The sequence below is a fragment of the Chroicocephalus ridibundus genome, chromosome 1, assembly GCF_963924245.1.
Source record: "Chroicocephalus ridibundus chromosome 1, bChrRid1.1, whole genome shotgun sequence".
Classification (NCBI taxonomy): Eukaryota; Metazoa; Chordata; class Aves; order Charadriiformes; family Laridae; genus Chroicocephalus; species Chroicocephalus ridibundus.
Genome location: NC_086284.1, coordinates 89,700,922 through 89,722,513, shown reverse-complemented (window position 1 = coordinate 89,722,513; position 21,592 = coordinate 89,700,922). Strand labels below are relative to the sequence as shown.

Genomic DNA, 21,592 nt, shown 5'->3' with positions numbered 1-21,592 from the left:
TCTCGGAGCTTTCCCCTTATCGCGCGTAGGTTGTCAGTGACATCTGTGAAAAGGAGTGAGGGCGGTGATCTGGGCTTAAATTGGATAATTGGCTCAAAAGTCTTTGCCTCTGATAAGAATAGCCCCGTGTACCTTCAGTCTAAAAAGCAAGTTGTATGTTTCAATCAAATTGTTGTCATGACTACTCAAGGAGCTGGAGTTTTTTTTGAAACCTGGTGACACTTGATTTTTGAATTTCATTCTCTTTTGTACCTTTATTGTTTGTTGGATATTGATAATATATCAATATATATCAGTATACTGATATGGTGAGCAACTTATGCTTGCTTTAGCCTTGCTGCAGCTGCATTTTTTTTGTACTTTAGTATTGGAGCAATTACTGGAATTCTTATGTAAGGATTTTATCTCGGAGTCATTGAGAAATGCGTGATAGTGAATTGTTATTAAAGGGGTTATATGTGAACTCGTGGGTTGAGGTACTATGCATAATATTACTACTTTTATACAACCATTGAGGTTAGGCAGATTCCAGTGCTTCAGGCCATCCTAATTTTTTTGCCCCTAAGACTGAAAGGGGAAGGTGGCTTCTTGTCCCTGGTATCCGTGCTTCAGGGAGCAGGAGTGCTTGAGTTTGTTTTTTGGGTTTGGTTTTTTTTTTTGTTGGGGTTGAGAGATAGGGGGAAGAATGGAAAAAGAAGAGAAAAGTAAAGTAACTTCATACATGAGAGCAAATACCAGCCTTCAGAAAAGAATGATTAAGACTTTTTATTCTTCCTTTCTCCAGTTTTGACACGCTGACAATAACAGTAACAAGTGAACTGAGAAATCACAAGAGGAAAAAAAGACAAAAGTTCTAGTTAATCTTTAGCTCTTTCCCCCCATTTGCATTGAGAACTAATATGGGATTTATTCTTCCCAGAGGTATTTTTTTTTAGTTAAGAACTTTGTGAAAGACAGTAAAGCAAGACAATGGAAGGTGAAATGTGGTAGTCTTTTTCCCCTCCAACTCTCAGATGGAATTTGCGTATGAGTGATCTTGTGTCTGCAGATAAAGTTGAGTTCTTCAGCTAGAGAAAGGAATAAACTTAATACCTTTTTTTACTTAAAGTAAACGCAGAGCATTGCCTAGAGAGAAGAATGTCAGCTCTGCTTTTTTGGTATCAACCGAATAGCTGTCAGACAGGCAAACTGAAGGCACAGCTCAATCAAAATCCATTACTAAACCAACCAATTGGTTTAGTAATGCATGGTTAATATGAAATTAAGAAATTAGATCCTAAAATGAATTTTGGAAACAGAAAGTAGAATGTTTACTCTTTCATGCTACCAAATAAACCTTTTGTGTTTGTGTGTGTATATACAGTACTCTAGTACTGGTTGTATCTGTCCCATAAACTTGGTTGATGTAGAAGGCCATTGCGGTATAGCTTGAACAGTGCATTTAAGGAGAGATTCTTCTTGCACTTTTACTAGTTAATTGTGTTTTGTTTAAAATGTAAATATGAAACCTTTGGAAAATGTCTGCACTTAAGTATTTTGATAATATGGTGTTTCCAGTGTAAGTGGTTCTGTCATGACTTATATTTGTTTGTGAAACTAAGGTGGTTATGTTCTTATGCTCTGCTGTTTGCGTGCATCTTGATATACAAATCTCAAATATTTAAAGGGTTTGGATTTACTGTTTCTGCTGGTGACAGATAATTTTCAAACAATATAAGTGGTGTGGAATAGCAACAAAAAACCAAACCTGTTGTTTAGCACAACAGACTGGATTTTTTTTTCCTAAACAGAGGTTATCAATAATGAATTATACTTTAATTTTTTATGTTGTTCTTGGTTTTTTGTTTTTTTTTTGTTTGTTTTGTTTTGTTTTTTTTTTTACTGCAGGGGACGCTTGTAGAAATGTTAAATAGGAGTTGTAAAAACTCTGTATATGTATTCATGTAACAAACTTTTGCCATATTCAGAAATTAAGTTTTAGACACTTGTCTCTGAGTGCCTCTCTCTGAAGCTGTGTTTTTCAAGGCTTATTTCAAGAACCTCCTCTGCTGTTAACTTCTTTTGAGTCTAGTATATGCCATTGATTTGGTAGTTGCCCTGTCAAAGCTGTCTGTAGTTTCAGATTGGTTTGAAATTTAGTTTCACATGACATATTTGTACTGAATATGGCTGTTCAGGTAACTGGTAGCTGTAGTTGAAATAAATTTGAAACTGCTTTGAGGAAGCGAATGGAGTCATGAATGTCTTGATGTCTTTTCTGGATGTGTGTTTCGTTCTTTTAAATGTTCAAAAAATCACAAGAAGTAATATTTTACTAAAAGCATATTTTTCAGAATGAAAATGCATTTCAGATTTTTGCCTTTTCAGTGACAGAACAGTTTTGCAGTGAAAAAAGGAAAGAATGAGGAAATGTATTCTACAGTTATTAATGGTTAGTGGCGTTCATGTTTTCATCTTGGCTAGTGAAAGTATGTGAAGAGTCTTTGTTTAAGCAAACATTGTTAAAGATTGTTCATGTCTTTCCTTGGCTGTGAAACAGGTGATCCGGTCATTGGTGTTCCATTATAGTGCTGTAATGACGAGTCCATAAATACAAATAAGGAAAAACTTCCATTTTAAGCAAGTTTTTCCCTACGTTTTGATCCATCGGATCCCTTTTGTCTTTCCGAAAAGAAATCCTATGACCTAGTTCTTGTGTGCTGTTTCTTTACATGTAAATGAACGTTTTTAGGAAGTTTGACAACTATGTAGTCTAGTTTTGAGTTTGAGGAGTCTCTTGGTTACATTTAATAAATATCCTATCTGAAAAGCAACGGAAGAAATTTAAGCTGCAAATACTGATCTGTCTGCAATAAGTATGTAATCTGGATAACGTTAAAGCTGTTTTCTAACAGTTCTGCAATGGGCAGAAACAAAGTTTCAGAGTAATTGTCCTGATACTAGGTCAGTTATCATCACAACAGCATGAAGGATTTACTGGTTTGACGAAGGCTTCAGTTTCACAAGCAGCTAGGTCAATGTAATGTACCCTTACTATTTCTGAAAAGGAAGAGGTCTTGCTGCCTTCTTCTTTTTCACCCCCTCTTCCCTGGCCACACAGTTCCTCTGGTGCCTGTCAGACTGTTTCATGGATGGGTTCAACTGACTAACCCCCCCACAAAGCTCTCCGCTTCTTTTTCAGGAATTAATCTTTTCCCAAATTGGCGAGGTGAATTGCCTCGTGCTGGAAGCATCCGGCCACCAAAGCTAGGGCAAGGTGAGCAGCAGGACTTCTGGGAATGGGTGCCGCAAACAGAGCCAAACCTCTCCAGTTTGGTGGCTGCAGGCTGTTAGATTCGCTCACACTGTAACCTGATACAACAAACCACGGGCTGTTGTAACTCTGCACATTTATCTGAGCAGTGACGTAAATATGAGACTTGGAAAGGTGTCCCATTGAAACGTTGCTGTTAATGAAGATATGCATTTGTTGGAAAATGCTTCCTGTGCATTCTTGATTTGCTACACGGCTGAGATTTTTATCTCATTTTTTAAGTTAAAACATTCTCTCCTATTAAGAAATACAATTTAGTGTAGGTCCTGAATATAGGAAGGATTATATTCACATTACTCATGGCGGTTGTATTGTGTGGCTGGATTGAATATGAAGTATTCAAAAACAGTCAAGTATCTGTCACAATGCACTGTAACTCATATTTCTCACAGAAAAGTAGGAGCCATTCCTAAAATTCTTAGGAAGCAGCAATTATATTCTGATACTTTCAACTGTAGGTCTCATTTTTTTCTAGATGGATCTAGATGCAGACAAAAACTAGAAATAAAATGCTGAACTTTTTGGTACTGAGTGCAGAAAAATTGAGGTATTACGGACATTCACAAAGTTGTTTAAAATATGAATCTAATATATCTATTTTAAGAAAGTTGACAAAAATTATGTTTCAAGTGACAGAAAACAGAAGATCTTTTTGTGAGATGAAAACTGATGAGATTAGCATTTATATCTACTGTCTCCTTTAGCCTTAGGCTTTTCTAAACGCCATCTGAATAATTTAGGTGTTACCATGTGAGTGCCTGAGAGCATTAGATTGTGTGCCACCGACTCCCCTTTCTCCTACCTTCTAAGCATCTTAATATATCACTTATTAACATACAGGGGTACATGAACATTGTCTACATGGATGTGTTCAAATATGTTGCCATTTTGTTTGAATTTAATGATTTACGGCTCTTCCTATAATGTTTCTAGGTAATTCGGCTGGGGGCCACCCCTGTTAGCCTGAGCTTGCTCTCTATCCAGGTTTATGCTTCCTCTTCAGAGAAGGAGACTTCCAAAAAGGAGTTGCTGAAAATTGAGGAGGTAAGTATGGTTAGAGTCCAAGCGCTCATCTATCTGTATGGAAGTATCTATGGAATTCTGAAAGACATTATATTTTGATGTGTGAAACATTTAGGTACACTCTTTACCCTTTTTATTTTTGCCTTTAAACTTGCTTCTCTATTTTCAGCAGTAGAAATGTTGATATACAGTTTTGCTTCTTTTACCCAAGGATTGCATTTGATGCCCTCCGCTTAACAGCATCAGGCTTGCTTGTGTGCAAGATCTTTTGCCTACATTAAAGCCGTCTGTTCTTCATTCAGAAATTACCTTTTCATCTTTGTAGATTTACTTGTGGTCGTGTTTCAGATCCACAGAAATATTTTCCTTGCTTTTTATCCAGGTAACACCATGTATTTTTTATTACAAGTACTGTTGGCAAATTTGAATAAAATTTCATTTATGTTCTCCAGTAGGAGAGCAAATAAAAAGTTTCTATTTCTAAAAATATTCTCTTTTTTTACAGGCAAAATTCTTATCTATTGATGCTTTGAGTCTGATACAGTAGCCTGCAGAATTTTATGAGTTTTCCATTGTTTGCAGCATTCAGACCAAAGCAACAACAAATACAATAAGTAGTGATAATAAAAAGCTGTTACTTTATGGTTGTTCTAAGATGTTACAGATGTCTTGGTTATATCACAAGTAGAGCTTTAAAACTTCCTGACAAACTGTAGACTCACCAGCATCGTTGCATAGGCTTTTAACAGTCTCCGACATTAAAAGAAAAAATAAATTGTAATTCATAAATAAATACAGCTTTATATCCATGAGAGTTTGTAGATGTTTAAAAATTTTAAGTACTTCAACCCAAGTGAAAGTGTTGTTACATGAGCAGCGAAACTAAATGAAACTTATTTTTGTGTATGCTTAAGTCTTTTGGATGTGTCTGCATGGGCAGTTCACTTGCATCATACGAGAGGATCGATAGTTGAAGCAAGTCTCCTGGCTTTCCCCCAGTGAAGTCACCTTAGCTTGGGCCATTGTGTGCCCTACACTACCGCTGGCATGAGTTAGTAATGAGGCAGCAGTTTGAAGTTACATATGTGCTGAATAATTGGCTTGCCCATCAGCTCCAGCCAAGCGGAATGTTCAAGCTGTGGAGTTTTGGCTGCCTTTCTTACCATTCACAGTGTACCTTAGTTTGGATCTCTACTGTCAGCTCTCTAGTCTCGTACAATGTATGAGAATTTCCTTATCTCCGAGTCTTTTGTCCTTGTGCCAGACGTGGCTGTTAGGTAGACTAACAGGATCAAAGTTAAAACTGATTGTGACTATGATTGCCAGAGATGAACGGGTTTCCTAGGGAAATGAGACTTAAAATGCTTGTCTTTCAAAGTATTATGGGAAATCCATCTGTACGAGTTATTGAATTATTTGGCAAATTCTATGTCATTATATATTTCGTTATGGTTATCAGCTTTTTTTATTATGATAGAGATACAGTTGTTTTCCAGGTTGTCTTGAAAAGTGGGCTAGCAACACTTTGATGCATTAATATATGTAAACATCAGTTTATAATAAACTACTAAATGTAGTATAAATGTGGTATAAAATATAAGCTCTTTGTACTGGACATCAGTGTAGTGCATAAACTGCTAGGAATTTTAACAGGTTTTGTTTTGATCTAAACTTTGCTGTTCATCTTCAACAGTATAGACTTTGGTCATCTCTTTTTTTTTTTTTAATGGGATACAATTTTAAATATGTTTAGGTAATTGTAATAAATACCTTGTGATGATAAACCCTAAATACTGTGGTTTAGTATTTATTATATGAAGATGCCTATTGTTCTTCAGGTGGATGTTACAGTTCCTATTTGCTCAGACCCATGGTGCTATTAATGCTGTCAGTTGCTGTTGTGGTTAATGACGGCAACATTGGAATGTCATACTATTTTCCTGCACAGTAACAAACAGACAAATTTGTATTGGATGTTACCTTTATTAGAAGCTACTTAGACACTTTAATGATGGTTTGTGCAAATATAGAAAATAATCGATTGTGATTTCAGAGTTCTAGGACATTTAGTATGTTAACTGGGAACCAGAAGTGCTGATTAAGACCAGAAAAATTTTTTCACAATTATATTTTGTGTTCTTATTAAACTAGTTTAATATTAATTTATAGTCTGTGACTTGGCTCATATAGCAGCCATGGATGAATTGTATAGCAATTAGAAGTCATCTTCGTTGTAGTATATAATTAAACTTTGCTAATAATGGTTGTCTCACAACTGTGCCTGAATTTTTATTATGCATTGTTTATGTAGTAAGCACAGTGTTAAGTGTTCTCTGGTTAGACCGTTCATGCCCTGAAGACCTACTTACACAATTACAGCTTTGTTTTTAACCTCTTGTTTGCTAATATTCACAGCTGTCGCTCTACTCCTCTCCAGCTCGTGAGACTAAATATGTGGAGGATCCACAAACCCAATTGGAAGAGGGGGTTTCACGTTTACGGCATGTTATGGAGCCATACACAGCCTGGTGTCAGGTATAATGGTTTTACATCACATCTGGTAGTGGTTCGGTGCTAAGGGTTGAACTGGGGTTTTGTTTTTAGGCACAGAATCAATAGATAGCAGCAAAATAAAATTTAGTAGCTGTACAAACATTTTTCCAAAATGCTGCATGACTTAAAATTTTCCACAGTTCCTGTCATAATATTTACCCCGTCCTCATACAAAACCAGTTGTTTCTTTCTACTAATTGGATGAAGTAACCCCCTCCTCTTCCATGCTTTTGTCTGTCCAAAAGAATTAAAAGGAAATTAACTAAAGCTTTAAATTGTTACCTGAAATAATCTTCATATCTGGATTTGGTACTGTCCTGTGACTGAGGAAGACAGGAGAGTGATTAAATTTGCAGTTTCCATGCTCCAGGAGTGTGCCATAAATTATCAAGCAGTGTGTTTTGGACCAGTGACACTGAGTTGTCCTCACTGCAACTGTGACGTTGCAGAAAATAAATCGGTATTTGCTGCACTTTGTTGGGGGAAGGAACATGGCCTTCCAGAAGAGAGAAAATCCCAGGCCACTTCTCAATGGCAAACCTGGCAGACAGACCTTACACCAAAACTTTCATTTTTATTTTATTAAGTAGTATATTTATACTGAACAGTTACTAAACACAGTAATAGTCTTTGGAGCATAGAGGAAAACCAAGATCACTGTAACCAAGGACTAAATTATTGATGTTAGATTGCAGAGTCATATGGTGTGTGTCTTGCTCTTTTCTGACCCAGCAAATGTTGAGGCTTACTTTTGAAGCAAGAGCATCCTTGTCATCTGATTGTCTCTTGGCAATTTTGGGTGATTCTCTACTTTGCGCTATGGCTGTTGTGAATCCTTCTTAAGCTGCAAGCTGGTTTTCCAGTTCTCTGTAGAAAGCCAAGCTGTTCAGATCAGGGTGTCCTTTCTGCCTAAAAGTTCTACGTTGTGGTACTAACCTTTAACAGTACCAAAATATTTTTTTGGAAACACTCAGGGTTACTCAGTCAAGTGATGTGTTTCTAAAGTGCCACCAGCAGGAGTACTGACCTGTTTTGAAGGAGAAGGGGGATTTTCCACTGTATAGTTAGGGCTCTGACCTCCTAAATGCATGGGTTCTGCTTGGTTGCCTGTGGTAACCATATCCAAGAATGAAATTTGAGTTTAGTTGCCCAGTAGGACTGACTGCAGGTAAGCCTTGAACAGTGCTTTGTGTCTCACTGGCCTGTTGTCTTCCTATTTGTTTTATTTTTGTCTGTGTGGTGATCATTTACATAAGATGTGCTCTTCTGCTCGCACACAACAAGCCATTTCCTGGCAGTGGTTTACTGACTCATTTTATGAAGCGGGCATGTCAGCTTTATGGATTTGGGGTCATCTTGCTTGCTTAACTGTAGTCAGGGATAGTTTTGGTTTTGCACCACTCCCACCCCCTGCTATGTTAAAGAAAATAACACTTTAGGTGTCTCAGTTGTCTTCAAAATTAAAAGCATAACCCAGGATAATGAGAATATAATTGATTATGTTTATATATCCATTTTACTTCTTCAAAATTGCTTGCTTAACTGTAATGGAAAGTCAGTTCAAAACAGATGTAAAAACGAGCCAGTTATGTGTGAGCTGTGAGAGAAGATCAGACTTAGCCTCTGGGGTCTTTAGAGCACGTTCTTTTTTCATAGGCTTTCAATAAGACTGACATCCATTTAGAGTTACATTGTGTGTCACGTGCTAACACTTTCTTTTTCATGACAAGTTTTTTTTTTAAGTCACTCTTGACAGTGAGGAAATGGAAGTTCTAAAGGTATTATTCCCCATGCAGTATCCTAAACAAATGCTTTCACTTCTGCACAGGTACAGCTCAAGTGGTATTGCGAGACCATTTTCTGCTTTAGCTTTGGGCATACGTGTTTATGAATTTGTTCCCTAATTGATAGATAGTCTTATGCTGTCTCTCCGAAGGATTATTAGCATAGTAACAATTAGCACGGTTGCTCTTACTGATTTTTTTTTTCCTACTTTGATTAAAGGCAGTGTGAATTCTATTACTTCCTGCATATTTTCAGTTTGAGAAGAAAATCTAGAGCTTTTCATTTTCCAAGTCACTTCAAAATGTAGTTTTGTTAGCCTAAGATAGTCTCTTGGAAAGTGGAATTTGCCACCTTGCAGAATGAGTTGTGTACCACTGTGAAGTGCTAGGAAGGAGTTTATTACAGTGTTGTATTTCCTTTCTTTGCATCAACTCAAGTATTTTTGTGATACCTAAGTACACTGAGAAATCTGAGATAATCCTGAGTTTCAGGTACCTGATCAGGAACTCAGTGAAATATTAAAATTGACTTCTGTCTTTCGAGGTATTATATTTCATCTGTGTCCAGAGACTACTTTGAGAAAAAGCTGTATGTTATGCCACATGTAATATTGAGCAAGCATAGCCCTGTAAATGAACGTGGAAGTGGGAATAAAAAGAAGTTATTTTAGGGACCCAATGCTTTTTTTTTTTTCCTTATTTTTTCTTTTCTTTGTCAGGTCGGTTACAATCTGTAGTTAACATTTCACTTCCTTGGTATCTATTTACAGTTGTTTTCTTTTTCTTTTTTTAGGATCTTTATGCCAAAGCTATGCCCAAATTAGAAAAAGCTGTTGAGCATGGTAGAGGTAAATCAGTTTAGTTTTTTTAACTAGCAATTTAAAATGCAGGAGTGTACTGTATTTTGTGTTAAAAGGGAATTCCACTAAACATCTCTCTATATAATGTCTAATGCATTTAAGACTACTTTATTTGCACTGTCTATCTGTTTAAATTTCCTTTGTAGGTCATTGTGACACTACATTTCTAGACAATTAAAATCTGAGACCTGCATCTGTGTCAACCAATGTTCCTAAAAATGACAGTTATGCAGGAAAAGAAGGAAAAAAAGCCTCACTGTTTATTCCCAGTTGGTAGTATTTACTTAACCCAACCTAGTAACTGAAACTTCCTGCAATGTTTGTTACTTGTCGCAAGTGTTAGGTCTTCTGTTTGTATTGTTTAGCCTTTTCATTTTGGTTTATTTCCTTGAATCACCTAAGAATTTTGAATTAATCCCAAATAATTTGTATTTATTTTTGGTTTTGGAAGCATCCTTTCATACTTGGGCTCATCGGAACTGAGCATGCATTTCAGATGCTGTGCCTCTTTTCCTTAAATTTTACAGTCTCAGTCTTTCGAACTCCTTTGTTCGAAAGGTTTTTTCATAGTTTTCCATTCCCCCATTGGACTCCCATCTTGGAGTGAGCTTTGTTTATGCTGTGTCTTTCCTTTGTTCTGTGATTTGTTTTTTGTACAGTGTTTTTCTGAAACTAATTCTTGTTAATGTGTAAATGTAAGAATCCATTTTGCAAAGGTTTTTATCACTAATCTTCAAAAAGATATAACGGAGATGCAAAAGAGCAAAACAAAACAGATGGCCCAGGAGCAAAGGCAGAAGCTTCTATGAAAATTGGTAAATACAATACGATGTTCAGTTTCATTCATGTGTCACTAGAGAAGATCTCAAAGGCTTTGAATTTTATGCCAGCAGATCTAAAATGTGCATGATAGCTAAATGTGTTTTGATAATTCTTTGTTTTCGAACAATTGCCAGCACGTATTGATGATTCCTTATCACAAAAACACTTTCACATTACATTAAAGCACTTTGCTCTGACTTCTTTTCAGAGGGATGTGAATTTCTCCAAAACCCCCCTGCTGGATTTTATCCAAGGCTTGGTGTGATAGGTTTTGCTGGAATTGTTGGATTGTTTCTTGCTAGAGGTAAGTGGGAACCTTTTGAACTGCTTATGTTATCATTTGGGATAAGTAATTTATTTGTGGGTTTTTTGAATACGAATTTTTAATTGTGATGCATGAGATCCGACTTAACTGTACAAGCGTAATTCTACAACGTTCCTCCAATCATAAAGAAACTTCATGTAAAAGGTATGTAATAACCATCAATTATTGTTTATGAATACTGCATTTGTTACTGGAATCTAGTCTTCGATCTTTTCCATTTCTAGCTTATTATAGCAAACGAAAGGGGTTTTTTAAGCCTAAAAATCTCTTTAATTACTTAACTTTTTGATCATATATGTCAGTGTAGAAAACTTTGGAGGAATAGATTCTGGTAAAATACAGAGGTTCATGAAATATGATACATGTTCAATTAGGTGTATATTCAAGTTCCTTCAAAGTATTGTGTGTCCAGGCACAGAGGTGCTGTAGATGGTGATATTCAGCAAAAGTACTTGTGAGCTCTGGGTGTGCTATAAATACATGCACATTTTGTGTTATAGATATGTGGTACAGTTAATTTCATCACACTAGTTGGAGGAACTAAAACGTTTAGGCTTGCGTAGAAATAAATGTTATTTTAAGACATGTTAATTGTGAAAAAGTATTTTGTGTTTGTATTGAGATATTCTTAATACAGTGAAATGAAGTAATGCAAGAAGAAAACTTATAGGTAATGGAACTGTAAAGTTCTAGCATTTAATTACTAGTAGGGACTTGCTTTGGATAAAAATACTCCTTTGTGTGGGGCCTGTATGTGTTGAACAAACTGGAAGTGTGTGCTTGACTGTGTAGAAATGGAAAGCATTCTGTTAATATATGTGCATACATATATGCATTCCTCAAAATATTTAATTCTTCAGGGAAGATGATGAAAGCAGTGCTTTGCTTTTTTTTTCTAGTATATTTTTTAAAATGAAAATCAGGGTCTCCAACTTCACTCATTTGAAGTTCTTTCTATTCAAATTCCTTCTTATTGAGTGTTGTGAGTATGTATGAGATCAGTTTCCAGCCTTTATGACTGTTAGAATTCGGGGTGGGGTGTGCAGTCTTGTGGCTGGATCTGAAAGATTAGAAAATTCTAAATTTAATAAAAATACCTCATAATACAAATGTCTGATTTGTGAATCTTTTAGGATGGGAGCCATAATTTTTAAACATTTTGCCTGGTTATAGTTTACAACACTTTCTGGAAATAACAGTCAGTATTCAAACTGTAGAAGGAAGTGCCCCTTAATTTTGATGCTGCAGAAAGTTAGAATCAAATTTCTTCTTTTTTTTAGCCCTTCCTCCTTGGTTTCACTGGAAAAAATTGCCCTCTTGGAAGGTACAGATAAAATCTTCCAGGTCTAACCATAACACTTGAAGATGCAGCTGCCCATTAAGTAGAAAGTACGGTATTCAGAGTTTAATCATGTGGCTGTTGTACAGTCATCCAGCTTGGTTTAAAATGCTGTTGAAGATAAGTTGTTCTAACCTTGAGCAGTACTGGAAAGGATACGGGAGTATTCCTAAACTTCCCTCTAATGAGTATCTCCAGCAGATAGGAGCCTGCTAGAAGGCATTAATATCTTCAACTATTACTTTTATTCATAAAATGTTATTGTTGGCACACTGATAAGCTGTCACTGAGGAAGATTTCCCCGTTCCCAGAAATGACAACAAAAGTGTAATTTCTCTGGTTATAAAGATGCAACGAAGCTTGCTTTTTCTGGTCCTTCTTAGAGCTAATTGGTACCAGGTTCCCTCTTCACAAGACTAGCGACGTCACTTTATGAATGTCTCTTGTTTACTGCTAAGCTTCTCATCTCATCATGAGCGTGTCAGTGGAAATACTAAACACTTCTAATATGCATTTCCTCTTCAAAATTCATTATTTCTTTATTAGAAGCACAAGTGGCTTTGCACATAGAACAGGCTGTTCTATGACGAACGGAACTACTGCGTCCTGACTCCTGTACGTCTGTTCTGTGAACTTTTTTCTCCTGTACTGCTTGCTTTTCTCTTTTACCTGTTCCCTTCTGTGTTCCTTTCTGACTGGATAAACTGCAGCATGCCCTGTAACTGACTCAGTGATACATGTTGTCACTGGCCAGCCAGGATACACAACCCGTGGCCAGCTGTGATACAAGGATGAACTTTTCAGGCAGTTAAATTATTTTAGACTTGTATAATTGAATAGAGAGTTCAAATTGTTTAAAATGTTCAAAAACTACTTGGGGATGGAGCAATAGACGTATAGCATAATTGTAAGTACTTCCAAATGCTTTGCAAATCGCTATAGCGAATCAGGAAAAATTGTTCATAAGAGCAGTTGGGGAAGAATCAATATTTGTCAGTCAAAGTAACTTACAAAGTTTGCACTGGAACATCTCTTGTTCCGCTTGATGTGTCAAAAGAATGCTATCCTAATGTTTCTTTGCCTGAGTTTTTCCTTTTAGCTTAGAAAAGAGTATCAGTTGGTATAATTCTTTTAAATATCTCTTAACTGTCTTTTACTTCACTATTCAGTACTGAAATAAATTATGTATTACTGCAGTAAATACAGTTGTAAGGTAATTTTCACTATGGAAAGATGTTAATAGAAATATTCTCTTAAAAAGGTTAAAAGAATAATTGCTGATCAGAGTAATCATGTTTCTTAAGAAAACAGTAGGACTGAACACAAAATATGCAAAACTGTATTTAATAAAATAGTTTCCCTTATAAGTCAAAGGGACATTCAGCTATCTTGGTTAACATATAGCCTAACGATGTTTTTGTGTTGTGTTTTTTTTTTTGTTGCTTTTTTTTGTTATGAAACAGGCTCAAAAATAAAGAAGTTAGTGTATCCTGCAGGTCTCATGGGTATTGGCGCCTCCATGTATTACCCTCAGCAAGCGGTTGCTATTGCAAAGGTCGGTGATGATACCTTTCTTTGGAGAAGTTTATTTTACTTTGATTAATGCCTCCTATCTTCAAATTAACTGTTAATCCACTTTTAAAAGCTGTGTGATTGTTCTTGGCACTTAAAATGATAGTTATTTTATCAAAGAACATGCAGTCTAGACCGAAAGATAGTCAGATATTTTGTTTCTTTTAGTGACTTTTTTTTTTCCCCTAACGTCATAGAATCCTAGAATGGTTTGGGTTGGAAGGGACCTTAAAGATCATCTAGTTCCAACCCCCCTGCCATGGGCAGGGACACCTCCCACTAGACCAGGCTGCTCAAAGCCCCATCCAGCCTGGCCTTGAACACTTCCAGGGATGGAGCATCCACAACTTCCCTGGGCAACCTGTTCCAGTGCCTCATCACCCTCACTGGAAAGAATTTCTTCCTAATATATCATCTAAATCTACCCTCTTCCAGTTCAAAATGGTTACCTCTTGTCCTGTCACTCCACTCCCTGATAGAGAGTCCCTCCCCATCCTTCCTGTAGGCCCCCTTTAGGTACTGGAAGGCTGCTGTAAGATCTCCCTGGAGCCTTCTCTTCTCCAGGGTGAAGAACCCCAGCTGTCTCAGCCTGTCCTCATAGCATAGGTACTCCAGCCCTCTGATCATCTTTATGGCCCTCCTCTGGACTTGCTGCAACAGATCCATGTCCTTCTTATGTTGGGGGGCCCAGAGCTGGACGCAGTACTCCAGGTGGAGTCCCACGAGAACGGAGTAGAGGGGCAGAATCACCTCCCTCGACCTGCTGGCCACGCTTCTTTTGATGCAGCCCAGGATGTGGTTGGTTTTCTGGGCCGCGAGCACACATTCCTGGCTCATGTTGAGCTTCTCGTCCACCAGCACCCCCAAGTCCTTCTCCTCAGGGCTGCTCTCAATCCATTCTCCCCCTAGCCTGTATTTGTGCTTGGGATTGCCCTGACCCATGTGAAGGACCTTACACTTGGCCTTGCTGAACTTCATCTGCAGTAGTATCTTCGATTTGAGGAACATAATTTCTGTTCTGAATCCCTAACATCAAGTAATTATAAATTAATGTAAATATGCTTAGTGAGTGCAGTTTGCATGTTTATTTACAACACTAAGGAAGCCTGAAATATCTTGAGAACAAATGAAAAACAGGGTTTGAAAGAAAGAAAAAAAATAAAAGAAGGGAAATAAATATATATATTTCTACAGAGAAAGCATGGGAACAACATTTTGAGATAAGCATTATTATTAAGGTTTTCTGATAGAGTTTTAAGAAAGCATGCACATTCTGGAATGGGGTAAGAATTCTGTTGCTTATTTGATGCCTTTGCTGTTTATGCATTTGTTGTTTCAGGCTCATAAGAAACATGTTAACTTACAGTTGCTTAAGTGAGTTTCCTGTGAAAGAACCGAAGAGACCAGACTATTGCTTACAGCCCCTGCTGTTGTCAGTTCATATGCCTTGCTCTCCACACTTAATTGTACCGGCAGATTCCTTAGTTCTCCACCACATACTTTTTCAAATTCAGGTTTTAACTACTCACAGTGCACATATTTTAGTGTATCAGGAATACTTTATATTTCAGGCTTTAATAAATTGGCTATCCAGTTATTGGAGACTTGTGAATGACACTGAAATGTCAGGATGAAAATATGATATTCTCAAGAACATAATGATGTTCTTTGAAAACTGAAAAGTCATTGACTTAGGGAGAATCAAAAATGCTGCGTTTGGACTCTGCCAGCATGGTGATTCCCTGATTTTTGATGGAATCTTTTTTTAGTGCTTCCAGGATTCAGATGCTGTAAATACAGATAGCTCTGAGTTATTCTCAGGGAGTGAAAATTATACAAGTGGCAGGAACAAACCCATCAAAATTAAAGAAGCTTACACATTTCTGTGGGAAGCTGTGTATTGACATTCTAGTTGCCTTCTGAACAGTGAAGTGGGAGGGGACTGAATGGTCTTCAAACTGATGTTACTGTTTTTAAAGAAGCTCAGTTCAGTCTTAACTATGGATTTGCTACTAACAGCTTCACAATACCTTGTTTATTTTACAAAAACTTTAAAGTTCATCATTGCCGTTTGAGTAATTCACAGTTCTTAGGCTGACTGTAACAAAAAAATCTGATATGAGACCATGAGCTTGAAGCTTGATTGGAATAGGTTTAGCTTTGTTGACTTGGTCAGGACACTAGACGTATGAGTTTGAAAACTTCTGTGGAGAGAGTGATATCCTGGATACTGTTTTGGTTCCTCTAATCTCTCTCGTGCTTTTCTTAAAGAAGCAAACTTTTAAGCACATTACATCTGATGATTCATAATTTTTATTTTTTAATCTGAAATTGAAAGCACTTTCCCTTCTAGCAATTACTTTGAAGTGTTTCATAGGCCTTTCGAAAAACGTGTGTAAGCCTAGAAAAGGATGCTGTCAGTACAAAGCTCACTTGTGAAGTTAATAGAACAGTATAGGAAATATTCTGGAACATAAACTTTAAAATTTTTATTTATTCTTTATATTACGTTCTTTATTTTTCTTCCACATTTGAGTGCTTTTTTGTTTACAGTGATATAGTTCCTTTCATTTGGTAAACTTTCAGATTTGACCATACTTTAATAACGTTTTGGGTATTGGGTTTTTGTTTTTTTCCCTTCCCACCTGTACTGTTAGGTATTTAGAGTGTTTTAAAGTTTTTTAATGGAGTATTTTTAAGCAGGAACAAGAAATAGCTTATGCGTAGTTAGTATTATTTCTCATTTTTTTTGTTGATAGCTGTGTCCTCAGCAATATTGCAGACAAAGAACCCACCCTGTTTGTTCGCTTATTGTGGTTATTTTTCAGTCCTGGTAGGTTTGTATTGCTTGCACAACTGATGACGCTATCGTTCCAGATGAGCCATAGGCTCCTCTGACTGCCAGAAGTAGTTTATTGAAGTAGTTGAGAATGAGCACTCCTGGTACTGAAAAAGAAGATAACTCTCTATACCTGTAATGTTTGAATTGAGGGATTTTGGAGATTTAACGCATTCATCTGCAGAACACTGTGTCCTTTTTTTCTGATGACTTTTATCACCTTCAAATATAGAGAAAACTCTGTGCATCATACTGACTCGTTTAAAACCGAAGTACAACTAATTCTCAAATGTGGAACTGTAATTGTCAAATGTGGTGACAAATATGCTAGCTGTTTGTATTTTAAAATAGCCTATGTTTTGCATTTAGTTGTGACTCAGCAGCGTAGTTCCTGATTTGGATTTTTTTTTGGTTTAATTCTAATAATTAAATAGCCTCTTCTGTAAGGTAGTAACGTGATCTCTGCCCAAAAGCACATCCCTTACGATTGTGGTACGTAACTGGTGTAGTTAATTTTGTTCAGACAAACAAAGGGAAGAGGTTCTTTGCACCATGTGCGCCTGCTGGTAGAGCTCCTTGGCACAGGATGTTGTGGATGCTAAAAATTTGCATGGGGCTCAAGGGGAAGTGCAACAGCTCTATAGGAGGGGAATTCCTTGGGCATTGTTAAAAATATCACCTCTCCAAGCAGCGAATTGTTGAAGACTGGAAGAAACTTTAAAATTTTATTCAGAAATTGTTTCAGAAACACCAGAAAACTGTTTCAGAAACAGCATTTATGCTTGCTCTGTTTTCACAGTTTTGGTTTTCCAGCTTTGCCTGCTGTGGGACATAGGGTGGTACCTTCTTATTTCTTGATTTCATAAATTTATTAGCTTAATAGCTGTCTAGTTGGGCAAATTGTCCATTTTTGCTGTTCTTTATTTGTAAGAAAACTAATAGTGATGTGAAAGTGAGTACTGAGCTGAGCCTGGAGCTGTAAAAGCCTAACACATTTGAGTTTTAAAGAATGCTCTGAATATTACAGTTCCATATTGTGTAAGGGACAGGAGATACTCTCTTATTAGTCTTAGGGATTTTTCCTGTCGTAAAATGACCTGTTTGTGTAATATAGCAAACATCGTCTTTCCTAGCTGTTTTCTGTTTTGAGAGGTGACAGATGGTTACTCATTACAGACATCTATCAGCAAATTAGGTCTTTCTTCTAAATAGCAAATAAAAAGAAGCAAAGGGGTACTCTTACTGTTCTGTCAAAGCAGTGAAAATGTAAAATTGCAAGACAATGACAAAGTAGGGGATTTTTTTTTTCTTTAAAACGAGTATGGTCAAATTAAGAAATAATGTGCATATTTTAAATCTCTTGAACACTGAAAACTAAGAAAACCAGAATTGTTTCCATGCAGCGTCATTCCACCCCTTTTTATACAGATGTATTTTCAGGTAATCTTCAAGCAGTTTTTTAGCAAGTTGGCTTTTCTTATTCTTCATGTGTCATTTTTTTCCAAGATGTTTATTAATGCCGTACACCTGAGCTTGAACAGGAAGATGTTAAAGATCTTGTGTTTTGAGACTTCTTCCACTTAAAGAAAGAAGCAAATAATATTTCACAGATTATTAAGTTCATGCGTTCTGGTATCTTTTGTTTCAAAGGTTGCTGGTACACAGGTATATGACTGGAGTCTTCAGGGGTATATTGCTGTAGAATCTCTTTGGAAGGACAATCCTAAGAAGAAGAAATCTGGGAAAAAAGGTGATAAGGTAAGAAGTCTGAGGAACTTGGTTTCTGAATTTACCACTGCATTTTCAGCCAAAGAATATACGAACAGTAGTGGGGTTTTTCCACTCTGACTCAGATTTATTTCTGAAGACAAAGTTTTCGTTCTGTCTTTCTAAGCTACAGAAACATATTGACCTTATTTCAAGTTAAACTTTCAGATATGCTGTTTGGAGGTTTTCTTTAGTATAACCTACTAAATGTTTAATATGAAAGTTGGGAGTATTGTGATTGGAATGCTAGGGATCAAGGCTCTTATGGTCTTGATTATTTAAAAATGGATTTTTTTTTTAAGTATTTTAATTTGGCAAACTCCATCTTAAAAATCTGAAATAACTTTTTCTTCACTACATATTTCCTCTTTGAAAGAGAGAAAAATAGAATCTTGTTTCCAGTTTATTCCCTTTGAATATTCATGAATATTTGCTCTAGCATGATGATGTCATTACGCACTGCTCTATTAAATGTCACTATCTAGTCATAAAACCAGCAGTTTATAGGGATATACAGTTCTTGGGGATTTAGTCGTAGATAACTAGCTGTTTGGTTTAATACTTACAGCCCTATTTTAGGAAACTTTCATTTAATTGGTTCTTATCCAGAAGACTGTCAATAAAAATTGAGTTTCTTTTAATCTGCTTTGAACCAGGCATCCTGGTGAGGTGCCAAGCTCAGTTACTGCTGAAAGTTTCTGTTTACTATATTTCCAGTTGTTAAACACCGTAGGAGGGGTCAGACTAACATTAACATAGGTGATTTTTATTTTTTGTTAGTTAGAATAACATAGGTCTTTATTTTATGTTCTACAAGTCATTTTTTTTTTTGGTCTGGTATTACTGTCTGTGTTATATTAAGGAGACTGATGTCTTGCCTTAGAAATGCCTGTTTCTGGTGACAGAGCAAATAGTAACATCATGGCTTTGTTTTCCAGAGTCTGGCAAGCACTGATGTTTCTTTAAAACAGCATTTTTAATTAACAGTGCTAATACAATTAAGTGAATCTCTGCATGTTTATGTTCAGTTTTAGAATGGAGAAGTGTTCCTTTTTCCCCGTACAGAGCAGCTTTCCCTAATCCCCCAACAGAGCATCAGTGATACAGTATGATTTCCTTATGTACTTCACCAAAGAAGGGAGGCCTTTTTTTTCCAGTGGTCCATGCTTATACAATACCACCATTTTAAGGCATGTGTGCATTTAGTTACTTTAAATCTCAATATCTCAGCAGGTGTGCTCTTCCATAGTTGATTTATAGTCATCAAAGTAGTTGTGCTATATTTAAGTCGTATTATTCAGTGATGAATTAATTTATCCTTGGTTTTAGTTAGTGTTTCTGTTAGTATCTAACTATTTGCTTATATGTTTATGTGTGTTAAAGTAGTGTATGTTAAGACTTTATATTAATTTATTTATATATATAGTGTATATTATATTTCTGTATAAAACCACAGACTGGTTGTGGTTGGAGGGGACCTCTGGAGGTCATCTGGTTCAAGCCCCTCCTACTCAAACAGGGCCACCTACAGCTGGTTACCCAGAACAGACAGCTTTTGAATGGAAGTCTCCAAGAGAGACTCCACAACCTCCCTGGGCAACCTGTGTCACTCTCACGGTGAAAAAGCATTTCCTGATGTTCAGAGGGAGCTTCTGTGCTTCAGTTCATGCCCATTGCCTCTGGTCCTGTCACACAGCACTGCTGAAAAGAGCCTGGCTCTGTCCTCTGTGCACCCTCCCTTCAGGTATCTGTCTATACCCACTGATGAGATCCCTCTGAGCCTTCTTCTCTCCAGGCTGAACAGTCCCAGCTCTCTCAGCCTTTTCTCATAGGAAAAGATGTTTCAGTTTCTTAATCATCTCAGTGGTGCTTCGCTGGACTCCGGTATGTCCATGTCTCTTATACTGGGGAACCCAGAACTGGATACAGTACTTAAACTTTGTCTGTAGAGTTGGTCAAACATGATACACGACTGTAGTGAATTGTAGGATTTTAGCTTTGTGTATCTGTAACTGTTTTCTTCTACAAATTGCTAGATGTTGTGACTGGATAGTAATGTCCAATAGAGCAGTACACAGTGACATCGTTATGCTAGAGCAAATATTCATAAATACTCCCCGCAAAAAAATCCAAAAGAAGATTCTGTTTTGCTGCTTCAAGTGCATTTTGCATTCTACAAAATGCTGCCAAGTTGCAAAATCAGTGCAGTGTGATTGATTAATGATAGTAGTTGGAAGATTAGAACTGACTTGTAAAGAAATGGGAACTTGTTTTAATGAATCATTATGTTATGTAATGTCTTGATCATAATTTAGAACCTGCCTGAAGCTTCTGGAGTTAAGTATCTTAATGATGTTTTTGTTTTTTATGTTGTAGACATTTCTGTTATCCCACAGGAGCAGGTTGTCTTTGTAGTTGTACCTCACTGATACAGATAAGCAAACTGACTTCTAGGAAATATATGTAGATGGCTCGGTGAAGCAGAGTGTAAGAGACTGGAGAACTGTACATGTTGATTAAATGTGTGCCAGGGAGAGCTTGTAAGGTTTTTAGGGAATTTTTTTTTAACTGCTACTTAAAGAAATAAAAGTTCAAGTGTTCTGCTGTTTTAAATTCACTTCTAAACTCACTGCATCTTTAATTCCTGATTTCTAAGCAACTGCGGACTGCTTCCTATATCTTATTTTAGTTGTTTAATGTAGCCTGGCAAAACTAACAGGTGATTTGAAAATGGTTTTGAACCGTAAGAAAGTTTTGGTCTTTTACTGTGGACCTTCTGATTGAGCCATAGCTCACAACTTGTAACAGTTCATACTAGGTTGACAATGACGTATGGCTTCTGGGTTGTTGTAAAGCAGAACTCCTGTCTGACCAGAAGATGGTATTTTCAACCCAGGTGCCTAAGATATAAGCGGGATAACCACTGAGAGAGAGAGATGTTCTGGAGAGGCAACTGCACTGCAGGTATGGGACTGAGTTCCCTAGGTAGGTCTAGCTGTGGGACTAGTTCCAAACAAGCTGGGTTGGAGAAATGCTCACGTGTCTTCTCAGTGGCTGAGTCTTAAGAGAGTGGAAACTTTAATCAGTGAGTGGAGACTTTCATCCATGGATACTCATCCTGTATGGGCCCTGGGCACTTTGGTAAATGCATTTGTATAGGTGTTTGAATAAACAAAGGTTAGTTAATCGTACCGTACCTTTCCTAAAACCTAGGCTGCCAAACAGTATCTCAAAAAATAGGCAACATTAAAACATTTCCGAAAGACAAACTGACAGCATCAGTAAAAATTAGCTGAGCTTTTTATTTTATTGTGTTCCAGGCTTTCAAAAGGAAGCATGTGGTTGTTATTGGAAGGCAAAAACTTTTGAAGCTTTCATCTTATTATAAGGCTTAT

At 36.8% G+C, this 21,592-nt stretch overlaps 1 protein-coding gene across 3 annotated transcripts in view; it reads left to right on the top strand.

Moving 5' to 3' along the window:
• Positions 1-21,592, top strand: part of APOO (apolipoprotein O) — a 34,451-nt gene that overhangs the window by 1,058 nt on the left and 11,801 nt on the right. For 2 of the 3 annotated variants that reach the window (XM_063343301.1, XM_063343309.1), the window contains exons 2-7: positions 4,247-4,357; positions 6,752-6,871; positions 9,467-9,521; positions 10,564-10,659; positions 13,483-13,574; positions 18,081-18,188. In XM_063343301.1, coding sequence (XP_063199371.1) covers positions 4,247-4,357; positions 6,752-6,871; positions 9,467-9,521; positions 10,564-10,659; positions 13,483-13,574; positions 18,081-18,188 — 582 coding nt within the window. Of the gene's footprint in view, positions 1-2,367; positions 2,432-4,246; positions 4,358-6,751; positions 6,872-9,466; positions 9,522-10,563; positions 10,660-13,482; positions 13,575-18,080; positions 18,189-21,592 lie in introns of all 3 variants that reach the window. The other variant, XM_063343292.1, reaches the window with a different exon arrangement.